At 26.4% G+C, this 12,365-nt stretch overlaps 1 protein-coding gene across 2 annotated transcripts; it reads left to right on the top strand.

Moving 5' to 3' along the window:
• Positions 1 to 4,352: 4,352 nt before the first annotated feature.
• LOC130823663 (uncharacterized) lies at positions 4,353 to 11,366 on the top strand. Of its 2 annotated transcripts, none has more exons than XM_057688382.1 (5): positions 4,353 to 4,522; positions 4,932 to 5,131; positions 5,784 to 5,889; positions 6,692 to 6,883; positions 10,700 to 11,366. In XM_057688382.1, exons 1-5 carry the CDS (start codon positions 4,426 to 4,428, stop codon positions 11,005 to 11,007), a joined length of 903 nt encoding a protein of 300 aa, XP_057544365.1. In that variant the 5' UTR covers positions 4,353 to 4,425; the 3' UTR covers positions 11,008 to 11,366. The 2 variants fall into 2 exon arrangements, with proteins under 2 accessions (XP_057544365.1, XP_057544364.1); XM_057688381.1 differs by having other exon boundaries at positions 4,359 to 4,522; positions 4,929 to 5,131; positions 10,700 to 11,360.
• The last annotated feature ends 999 nt before the right edge of the window (positions 11,367 to 12,365 follow it).

Genomic DNA, 12,365 nt, shown 5'->3' with positions numbered 1-12,365 from the left:
GCAAGTCAATCTTGGATCTTTTTACTTCACTTGTACCTTCATGGGTAACTTCGAGCAGGTCCCAAATCTGCTTTGCGGTTTTGCAACCCATAATTCGATTGTGCTCATTTGGACCAAGCCCACAGTGAAGTAACTTGATAGCAAGAGCGTTCATCTCCATCTTTTGAAAATCTTCCTTTTCATATTCCGTGATTGGCTTTGGAATTACTTCGTTATTGGAATTGATGTTCGTCACCTCAAAGTCTCCAATTTCGATAACTCTCCATACTTGGTAGTTTTCAGCCTTTATGAAGATTTCCATTCTATTTTTCCAGTAAGTATAGAATTTCCAATCGAACATGGGTGGCCTTTGTGTGGAGTACCCCTCTTCCATGCGCTCGTTCATCTTCAACATCTTTCCAGGGAACAGGATACTGCTCTCAGGGTTTCCTGATTAAATGAGGAACAGGGCTCTGATACCAATTGTAGAAATACTAATGGATGATCGAATGCAACAAGAGGGGGGGGGTGAATTGTTGTGTTGTTAGTTTAAGAATTTTTTGCTCAACTTTTTGCGGAATTATATCGAGTAAAGAACAAAACTTAAACCTTTAAAAAAAACGAAACGAAGAATAATAAAAGGAGACAAGAATTTTACGTGGAAACCTTTTGGGCCTAATCAAAAGGAAAAACCACGACCCCCCGGGATTTCAAAATTCTCACTATGTTTAGGCAATTAGTTACAATTACACAAAACAATGTTTTGCTTCACTTGAAGCTTCTCAATTCTCTAAACGCTTTACTCAAAGCTTCTCTACTTAGGCCTACTTCTCTTCTCTTCTCTTCTCTTCTCTTCTCTCCTTCTCTTTCTCTTCTCTCGATTCTATTCTCTATTCCCTTAGACTTCCCATAAGTCTAATTACAACAAAACACTCAATTACCCTTTACAAGGCCAATTCTCATTAAGATCAAAAATAAATAGTTGCTCAAGAAAAATATTATAAATTAATTGGCATTTAAAACTTAGAATATTTTTCTCAATTAATTCTCCCTTAGATGGACTCTCTCAATGCAACATTTTTTATTTAACCATCCATTCATACTGAACCGTAATTTCCCTCTTTTATAAGGAGGAACAGCAGACAGTGCACTCAGCCCATGTTCTCCACGAAATGCACATATCCCACGACTTCCACAAACTTACTTGCTCCCAAAGAAAACGGGAAGTTAGTTGTAGTTTAGAAGTGGAATGTAACTGCTGCTTGCACATGCACGGTTAAGAACATCATGGTTTAAGGAAGATCCTAAATTGTAGGAGACAAATTCAAAGTGTAGAATAAGTCCCTTTGATATCCGAGTTTATAGGAGATAAACAAGGAATTGATCTTCTCCATGTTTTTAGGCGAATTAAAAAATATTTTGCCAATTAATAAATAAATTTAATTAAGCAACTAATTAAATTTTAACCTTTTACATTAACCAAAAACAGAAAATATAATTTTCGTAATCTTCCAGTCAATGTCTTCTTCGGACCTGTATCGTGAGGAACAACACACTGTCTCCATCTACAACATTCGTCAGAACTTCAACTCTAGGAACAGTAAACTGTCTTCAAGAGCAATTTCCCAACTTCTTGGATATTTGAGACATGTACTTCTTTCACGAATCAAGTCATAGGCTTCATCAACGATTCACATTAAATCGGATATATACCTACAAAACAATCTCTAAAATATGTTTGTTTATTTAAAAGTAAAGTCATCATCAAAACCTTAAGAGGCCAACAATTCCTTTATATGGTATCAAAAGACAATATTACAGAGAACTCATGAGTTTAAATCTTATTCACCATTTATTTTAAGTGGAATATTTAGCACCATGTTTAACGAGGGCGTGTGTTGCATCCACACTTTTATACTAAAGAGTTCTCGTGTGAAATGATAGAATATATAACATACCTAGGACTTTAACCATTAGTTTAGGCTTTTGATTGAGAAGGGGTATTCAGTATTCAAAGTCCAATATTGTTGGAAACTACTAATTAAGTTTGATCGAGGGTTAGCTTTTGGTTTTAGGCTTTTAGTTGTATGGTTGGTCAACAACTAACAACATCTCATTAACCCAAAGGTATTAAGCGGCTCTCAAATAGGCAAAGGTTTAGGGGTTTGGATGTATGCAATCTAATTCTTTTCAGTGATAACTAAAAGGTCATTTTTGATTGATCTTTTTTAAAAAATATCATTTGTAATTTTACATGCATAAATAAGAAGTCCAAGTTTTGGAGAGAGTCTTTGACAAAGACTAGCGATGGTATTAAGGATAAGAATCAACAAGCAATAACTATCGGTAAAAACTAAGGGGGTTCAAAATTGGAGTTTGGATCCATTTGAATTTGAAAACCAGTATATCTGGTTTTGCAGATAGTAAAAATCATGATCCGATTTTGGCCCAAGTAAATCGCATATTTGGAATTCTGTTATTTGGTTTATCTCGGATTGGATATCGAATATTCGATTTAAAATTTTTTTTTTCTAGTTTTGTGCTTTTGTACACATAAATATTTAAATCTACTTCTCTTTCTTTTTTTAATCATAATTATTTGTATAGTATAAAACAAATCATTTTGGTAGTATGATTGGATGTTCAAAAGTCTAAATGAATTAACAATTGATAAGTTATGCAACTTAGTTGTAAATGAAAATTTAAATATTAGCATGTTCAAAAGCTTAAATAATATTTTTCTATCAAAAAAATAATAAAAATAAAATTTAAAACAATAGACATTTAAATATTCAAATTTTTTTAATAATAGTATGACAACTCATCATTCAAATATATATATATATATATATATATATATATATATATATATATATATATATATATATATATATATATATATATATATATATATATATATATATATATATATATATATATATATATATATATATATATATATATATATATATATATATATATATATATATATATATATATATATAGATATATATATATGTATAGATATATATATATATATATATATATATATATATATATATATATAAATAAATAAATAAATAAATATATATATATATATATATATATATATATATATATATATATATATATATATATATATATATATATATATATATATATATGTCCTTAGTCAGTGAATTTGATGATAGTGTGTAAAATTAGAGAAAATTAATAAAACTTAGTGAAAATTTAATATAACATAGTCTAATGAATGAGGTTTGAGTTTAATATAATTAAAAATACCAATATTAAGTACTATTTATTATTAATATATAGTCATAAATAATCTTGCATGAGTAGTTTAGGGATTTAAAATACCGTACCAGACCGAAAAGTAAAAAATCTTAAATATTAATTTGCATTAATTTATTTAATTATATATGCTGTTTTAGACCCTAAAAATATTTTAGAAAAAACTTGTGTTATATATATGAGACCGTCTTACTATGAGACAACTCTATATAATTAGCCTATTTATTTAATTAGTTACTTTAAAATTATAAATGATGACTTTTACAGACTAAATATATATGAAACAACCCAATAAAAATAATCTCAGCATAGATTATAAATTTAAGAATATGTGATAAAATAAACATAAACTCAAATTAATGATATTTAATGTTTGAATTCCATCCTTGCAATCTTGATATTTTTATGTATCAAATGCTTTTTTCTTTGGAAAAAAAAACTTCACAACGACTTGTGGTGTTCCTGGTGTCGAATGACATCACACTTGTAACAAGATTTACCAAATCTCAAACAATAAATGAAAAGAAAAATATAAAAGTTACTATTCTCTAAACTCTATCAACAAATTGTCACACTTTTTTTTTTATGTTGTTTATTTTATTTTGTTATAATTTCCCTTATGAAAATGTCCTTATAATACTCTTTTTTTATTTCTTATACACATAATTCAACTCTATTTTAATATAATCTACATAACTCAAATATACCTATTTTTAAAATAAAAATGTAACAATTTATCAAAGATCTACCCTAATCTGGTGAGAGATCGTCTTTTGCTGAGACAACCGCAATACAAAGAGCTTATATATTAATAATTATAGTAGTTAAACTATTCAACTCATTTACTAAGATAAAACTGTCTAACAAAAAAAGTCCTGTTTAACGAAGGGAGTATTATTTGTCATAAAAGGACACACTAACGAATCCCAACAAAAACATTAGCATGCTTTTTTCTTTTCCATTTTAATCCAAATCTCTTTCTTCCTTTTCCTCTTTCTAAAGGTTGACTGACCATTTATTAGACTTCTATTAATCCTCCATAATTATTCCTCCCACTTTTTTCTATTCCTATATATATCATAAATTTAAATCTCACCATTTAATTATACATATCTCCTTTTTCTTCCCTTTAAATTTGAAGGTTGAAAAAAAATGGCAGCTTACACTAACAGCCTCCATAACTCTTCCCTAGGTTGCTGGGATCTACACAAAAACTTGGGAGTTTTCAACGCAGACATCTCATCTTCTTGTATATTTTTCTCCATTTATTTTTTTTTTCATATTACTCGTTCTGTTCCTTTGAATTTACTAGCATTGCAATACACGAAACTGCGTGTAGTAAATTCGAAGAGACATAATTTAAAGGTTGTTTGGTAAATTGTTTTTTATGCAATTTTAGCTTGTTTTAATACAATAGAAGGTTTAGTGGTCAAATTATCCAATGCTAACGTTTGATAAATTATCCAATACAACTTATTGTCATGAATAAGCTGTTTTTAAACAAGCTGCTAATAACAGCGGATTCAAAATCAGTTGGACAAACTAACAAATGTAATTATCTACCAGCGACAAGTTATTATTAGTTGTTTGCCAAACAACCTTATATTTAATTTATTATTTGCAAAAATTAATGTGAATTATTATATAATATGAAGCAGATCTTCATATGGAGAACAATGCAGCATCAGACATGAGTAATAATTTAAATTTTCTCTCGAATACTGGTTATCTTGAAGATGCTTTGATCGAGTTCAGTGTTAGATTTAAACGAAGAAGATTAATGATTTCTTCAAATGATTATTATGATCATAATCAACATGATTATAATGATCCCTTTGCTACTCGTTTTGATGATCTTGTAAGTACTACATTTATTTATTTCTCTCTATCTTTATATAAGTTGCACATAACGGTTGCTATAATTACCTATTTGGGTTATAGGTTTGGCCCATTGACCCTATAAAGGGCCAAGAGGGCCCTATGGCTCGGACCTATAAAAAAAATTAGAGAAACGATATTTTAATATTTAATTCTTCTGAGATTAGGAGTTTATAATAATATATTAGTAATATTTTAATAGTTAATGTTTCGGCTCAGAGATCTCAAATCTCATAGTCATGTTGTTGTAATGGAATAATGAAATCTTATTGTAATAAAAAAATATTGTCTCCTAATCTTTGTTAAAGTTTTTAAAAAAGTCAGATTGCATATATCTAAATTTAATTTACAAATGATTATAATATATACGTTATTATAATATATACGTTATTATTTTCACTTTTTACGTGGACTAGGTAAAACTAATGTGCCCATTATTTTATTTCAGTCATTAAAATATTTTAAATTGCAGATTGCATTAATCATATTAAAAATCATTTATAATTGAATTTTTTTTTAAAATTTAATCCTATTTTGAGACCCTTATGTAGTTATGTGTCCTTTGCAATTATGGTCACCCCTCAAATCCGAGGTCTTAGTTTAAAAATGAATATGATGTATTGTTATTGTAGAGTTGTTGGAGTAACTGGTTTTCAAACTACAAGATGGGACTAGATAATCAAGAGTCAAGCCATGCAAGTCTACTCACTCATGATGACACCGTGCATTACTCCTTAGGTAATTATACTATCTTTTTTCTTAAATATAATTCTAATAATGATAATCACATTATTATTCATATCATATTTTTATTTGATTTTCAAAACTACTCAATGTCTTTTTGAGTTTACAATATATTGACTCAAAAAACTTTCACATTTAAGTCATTATATAGTGCAAACTCAAAAGACAGAGGGTCAGATTATATAATAATATCCTAAGCCCTTATCCATTAGCTAAAACTTTTGATTAAAATGGCTATTTTTAGTATCAGAAATCGACATGACAAAAGGGTAACAGATTCAAATATGACCCACCTCAACCCTCATTCAAAGTTGAATATTCAGCGTCAGATATAAAGAGAACTTGTGTTTCATCTAGATATGACTTATTAGAGTGTATAACATATCCAGTGTCGTTCTTGACATTTTATGGGCCCTAGGCAAACTGAAAAAAAAATGAGCCCTCTTTATAAAGTGTCGATTTTGAACTTTAACGAGTGTTTGGAAAAATAATAGAAACGAATACTATATACTATAATATCATTATAAATGTAGACATGTCATATACTTTTTAATTGATAAAAAAAAAAATCATATTGGAATTTTTTAGGATCAATGTCATCAACCAAAATTTTCAAATATTAAAATCCTTTCTAATTTAGGCAAATGTATATTTTGCCTATAATTAAAAACGACTCTAAACATATTCTAAAATCTCAACCATCTACAGAGTATTTTCGTTGAGCGTTTCTCCGGTAACATGAATATAAAGCTTGCAGTTATTTGAATAATGAACTGTAATGTATTGTTGATGACAGGTGGAGAAATAATGGAGAAACCAATGAAGGAAATGTACGAGGAAGTCCTAAATTATGAAGAGACGAACACATTATTATTAGATGAAGCAATTAAAAGTTCTTTGATCTCCAAACCAAGTTCATTCAATTCAAATTCTACTACTTTTGCTTACAATAGTGACACTAATTCTACTCATTCCTCCTCCATCTCAGGTATATTTCTCATTTCAATTACTATCTTCCTTCTTTTTTTCTTCTCCTTTATTTTTTTATAGTCTCCAAATTAAATTTTGAACTATAATATCCTTTATTTTTTTATAATTTTTAAAGTAAATTTTAAACTATAATATCTCTACATACGTATTATAAAAAATTATAAAAAATATATAATAAAAAAAAGATATATTAAAATGAATCTAATGAGATCTCACACGAATATATTTTATCATCTTTATATTAGAAAACGGGAAAAATATTAGAAAACGAAGAAAATATTATTAAATTAGATAGCGGAGTAAGTATGAAGAATCCCTACGACCCATAGTCGACCAGAATATTTTTAAATTTTATTTCATTGCTATCTTATGTATCACTTTGATTTTTAATATCTTAATTATCTACAAATACATATTAAGACAAATCAAATAAAATTTTAATTAATTTATTTTATTATACTATAAAAAACTATGTAATACTATAGGTTATGGCATATTTAGATTCTATTATACATTTATTAATAACTTTACTTTTATTTGTAGTATTTTTTTTTTTATACTTTTTCATTTTGTTTTTTTATGTTGCAACATGTTTTTAAAATTGTTCTTCTAAAAGAATGCTATATGATGTCATCTTACCAATTAAAACACACAAAAAGGGAATTATAATGAAGAACAAATGTGTAGGATGGACAAAAATTATATAGTAAGGTGAAATTGACTTTATTTTCGAATGGAGTTAAAATCGAAACTTGTGTTCACATTAATTTTTAATTTATTTTATTTTTAAAGTTAGATTATAATGGAATTGAACATATAAGATCCAATGGGATATTAGGAGTATCATGCATAAATTATAGTGCATGTGAATATGTGATGTGACTTTATAATGCGTTACAATGAAGGATACAACTTTATCAAGTAAAATTCATGTACCACTTGGGCACTACAAAAGTTACTCTCTTTGACTAGCTATAATCATCTATTTTTAATTATTACTTTTTTTGTTTTTTTAATGTTTTTTTTTTGAGTTGTCTTTTGTCTTATTTTTTATATTTAAAAATAAATTTTAATATTTTATGTAATATTTATACATTCTATTTTCTTTTAATTTATATAGTTTTATAATTTTTTATTTTAATCAAATTCTCGTTTTTCTTTAAAGACACCATATTTATTAATGATGCTAAATTGAAAATAACATAATAGTTTAACCTAAAATTACTCCTAAATAATGATATTTACTAATTTCATTCCCTTAAATATGCTATACTATATTCTAAAAGTCTTCAATTGGCTTTATGTAATATTTTATAATAAATTTAAAGTGACAGGAAAGTAAAAACTAATTTTATAAATTGAAAAGTTAGTGTATCATATTAGAAGTATTTAATTTTCATTAAATAAATTCTCAATTTTATTTTGATCATATTTTTATAAACTTATGAGTAAATTGAAATCACTCATTTGTCCCTGAGTTTGTTTGAATAAGTTTATTAAATATGTAGTGCAATTAGGTATTAAGAGTGTGGGACGTAGCATGTTGCAACGAAGATGTGGGGTAATTTCAAAAATAAGTAAAGGGCAAAACTTATAGGAACAATATAAAAATTAAAAAATGTGGGGCAAATTATTAAGAAACAATAATCAATATGAGTAATAATTTTTGAAAAATTTGAAAATAATTTTTATTAGATTAAATATGGCTTATTATTTTGTTTAGAATGTGTATGTGGTAATAAAGGCATTCTCATTTCAATCATCTTTTATATTTTATCATATATTCCTGTCATTTTCAAATCGAGATAATTTTAATTCGGGATAATATATAATATTTTTATATACAAGAAACAAAAGTACTAAGATATACCACCTCCAGTCTTTAATAGTTGCAACAGTTACTGTAACAATTATTATTCATTAATTGATCTTATTTGGCATATATTTCTCTTTGTTTAATGTAAAACATAGTTAAATGAAATTGATGTATATTTCTATAATATTAATTTTAGAATTTTTTTATATAAAATTAAAAATATTAAAAATTAAAATAAACATTAAATAGTGTGAAAAATTAGTAGTGTAGGAAAAGAAATTATATATTTTGGTAAAAAATATTTGAAATTGTTTAACTAGCATGCATCCAGTTAGTATTGAGCTGTTTCATTCAATTTATAGTTTTGCCGACAAGATCAAATATTGTGTCAACATAAAGAGGTCCCATGCTAATAAAGAGGCACATAACCACCAAGCTAAATAGCATTTCCCTATAATTGTCTCTTAATTCTACAATTAGTCAAATTTTTAAAAGTTGATTCATACTAAATTGTCAAATCCCATACCCATTTAGGTACATTTTTTCTTGAGAAATTGTCAATTATATTTTGTATATTTAGCGTTATATATGAAAAAAATATGTGTTGCATTTATAATGGACTCTTGTGTGAGGAGTTGTGATTGAATATAATACTCCTTTCGATCTTTTAATTTAGTCTCATTTCCTTATTTGGCAAAACCTTTAAATAAGTCCCATTTTTATTTTTGGCAATCCTTTTTTACTTAAATACCCTTAGTTCACACACGTAATTACGAATTTACCCCCATAAACCCTTAAATACCCTTACTTAAAAATACCCAACTACCACCTTTTACATGGACCCCACACAATCCTTAATATGCGTGCCCAAGGAAATGGGACTAAATTAAAGGATCGGAGGGAGTACATATTTAAAAATTTCAATTACCAACTTAAATTTTTTATTAAACTATTAATTAAATTGGTTGTTCAAATTTTTCAATATGATTTGTTGAAGTCATAAGTAGAAAATAAAAGATACAATCTTGATACTCACTCAATTACATATACTCTTTTATCATAAGACTTTTTACATTTCAAATCACCTACTCCATATATAGTATAATTATTCTTCATTTTTGTTTCATTTGTCAAGACATAGGCTAATATTTACTTTCTCCGTTATATAATACTTACTATATTTTTCATTTTTCGTAATTTTATATTATTTGTTAAAATTTTATTTTTAGTAATAAAACAACCATATAAATATTTATTTTAACCCTATTTTTATTCTACTCTATACCTCATTAACTTTTATATCTATTATATAAATATCTACTTTACCCCTATTTTTAGTACAAAAGTTGTTTTCATTTTTTTCATGTTCAATTTATAATTAAAATGGAGGGTACAATTGTCTTTTATATATTGTGCCCACATTTTCTTATTTCTTGTGCTCATGCAAATGTAGCAATAAAAACAAAACTGAACAAGTATATTTTAGTACAAATTTATTTTATTTTCTCTTAATTATTAAAATAAGCTTTACATATAATCAATAAAATAGTGACAACATGATTTTTAAGATGACAATGTTTTATTCTTATTTATTATATATTTTACATTTACGATGTTTTTATCTCTATATTTTATTTTTCTTTAGTGTATACTATCTCTATTTCATTGCAACGTTTGAATTCAAACAATCTCACACAAATTAAAATGTGCAATACATATTGGCAATATATACTATAATTTCAATGGGACAGATAATTATATATTTAATTAATGTCATTTCAAGTCTCTATATAAACCTTTATTTTAGTTTATTATTGAACTTTCAAACTTTATTTCTAGCTTGATTAAGACACCCTTTGAGCCAATAATCAACTCATTTCTTAAATTTCAATTTTTGTGGAATGTATTATTGTTTTTATGTTTATTATATTATATTATGTTATATTATATAATTATATATTAATGCACTAATTAATTTGTACCTATACTTGACACCAGTTCTTACAAGATATGAAAGGGAAGAAAAAAGGAAAATGAAAAAGGAATTAAATAATACTACAAAGATGGTATACCCATTTGGTTTAGTAAAGCCAGGAGGAGAAGAAGGGGATATTACCCTTCAAGACATCAACAAAAGGATTCTAATGCCTCCTACTAGACCCCTCAAACACCCTGTGGGGGACTTTGCTTGTCGTCCGGCCGTGTCGCCTGACGGGCCCGGTTTATCCGGCAAGGCCGTGGTGGCCTTGACTAGAATCCACACCCAAGGTAGAGGCACTATTACCATCATTAGAACCAAGGGTTAGTAAAAGTCAAAGATAAAGTTGATGACCTGTCAGCGCTCTCTAATATGTTATATGCTCTATTAAATTGATTATCAACGTGAGTGTTACAATACAAGATACACCTCATGATTTTAAGATCTCGAGTTAATGTTTTATTCAGATTTATAACTTCGTATAAATTATCACGAATCTGTGCTACAAAAGCAAAACACAAATTTAAAATACAACACTTAGTTACCAAATATGACAAGAAAAGAATTGTTGTTAATATATGTACCATTATCATGTATCATAATTCATAGTGTAGTATATTATTGTATTGTAGAGTAGATTTTAGTAAGTATACTAGTTATGAATGTCAATCTCCTTTTGACTTTTAGTTATCTCAATAAAATTATTTATTTTTCTTACAAATTTTTTAAATAAGATGGTTTCACAATAAAATCATAATTATAAGTTAGTTTAATGTACACTATTATCTTAAAGTTATTACTTATATTATTTAAAATGTAACAAAATATTAGCTTAAAAAAAGTAAATTTAAAATGCGAATGATAAGTAAAGGAAAATACTCATATTTTGTTCCTCTATGTTCTTTTTAAAACATAAATTATCAAATGAGACGGTTTCATGGACCCAATGTAAACCTGTTTAAAAGTGATTATTTACAACCTTAAAATAATTAATTATAATTTTAAAGTGACTACATTTAACAGTTTTAAATTAATTACTTATAATAACATTAAAATAATCACCTGTAATTTAAAATGATAAATAAAAGAATAAGCTAATTATATAGTAACATTTTTTTTCAGTTAATTATATAGTGACATTGTACAACAGTTTTGGTTTCTCACAAGTCTAAAACCCTTACATACACCGCATTGGCATACGTATACTTGTATTAGAGTAGAGACATGAGGATTACAAATTTTTTTTAATTCCATACGCTAGTTCACTCATAAACACATATACGTGTTGAATCGAATTGAATTTAATAAATAAATAAGAAATTTAATTTTCCAATAAAAGAAAAAAAATTGAATGAATTATATAATGCCACCAGATAAATAACTTTCTTGATACTTGCTCTGTTATTCAAATTTTAACTAAACAAAATCTAATAAAAAAATATTATATAATATGATAAAAAATATTTGTCTAATTAGAACATAAAAAAAAATGGAAAACTTTTAATTAGAAAGTCGACATGTTTCTAATAGTTTCTTCATTACTATAATGTACCTATAGATACATACAATTCTACGAAATACTTCAGATTGATTATATTTTAACTTGGGTCCGTTTTTATTTTATATTCTAGCTAACACTGTGCAACTAATTTGGTATTTATAGTTAAGTTTTTGAATATAGTGGAA

This window comes from Amaranthus tricolor, chromosome 9 (genome assembly GCF_026212465.1).
Source record: "Amaranthus tricolor cultivar Red isolate AtriRed21 chromosome 9, ASM2621246v1, whole genome shotgun sequence".
Classification (NCBI taxonomy): Eukaryota; Viridiplantae; Streptophyta; class Magnoliopsida; order Caryophyllales; family Amaranthaceae; genus Amaranthus; species Amaranthus tricolor.
Note: the sequence above shows the minus strand (reverse complement) of the source record. Positions and strands in the feature narration are given on the sequence as shown.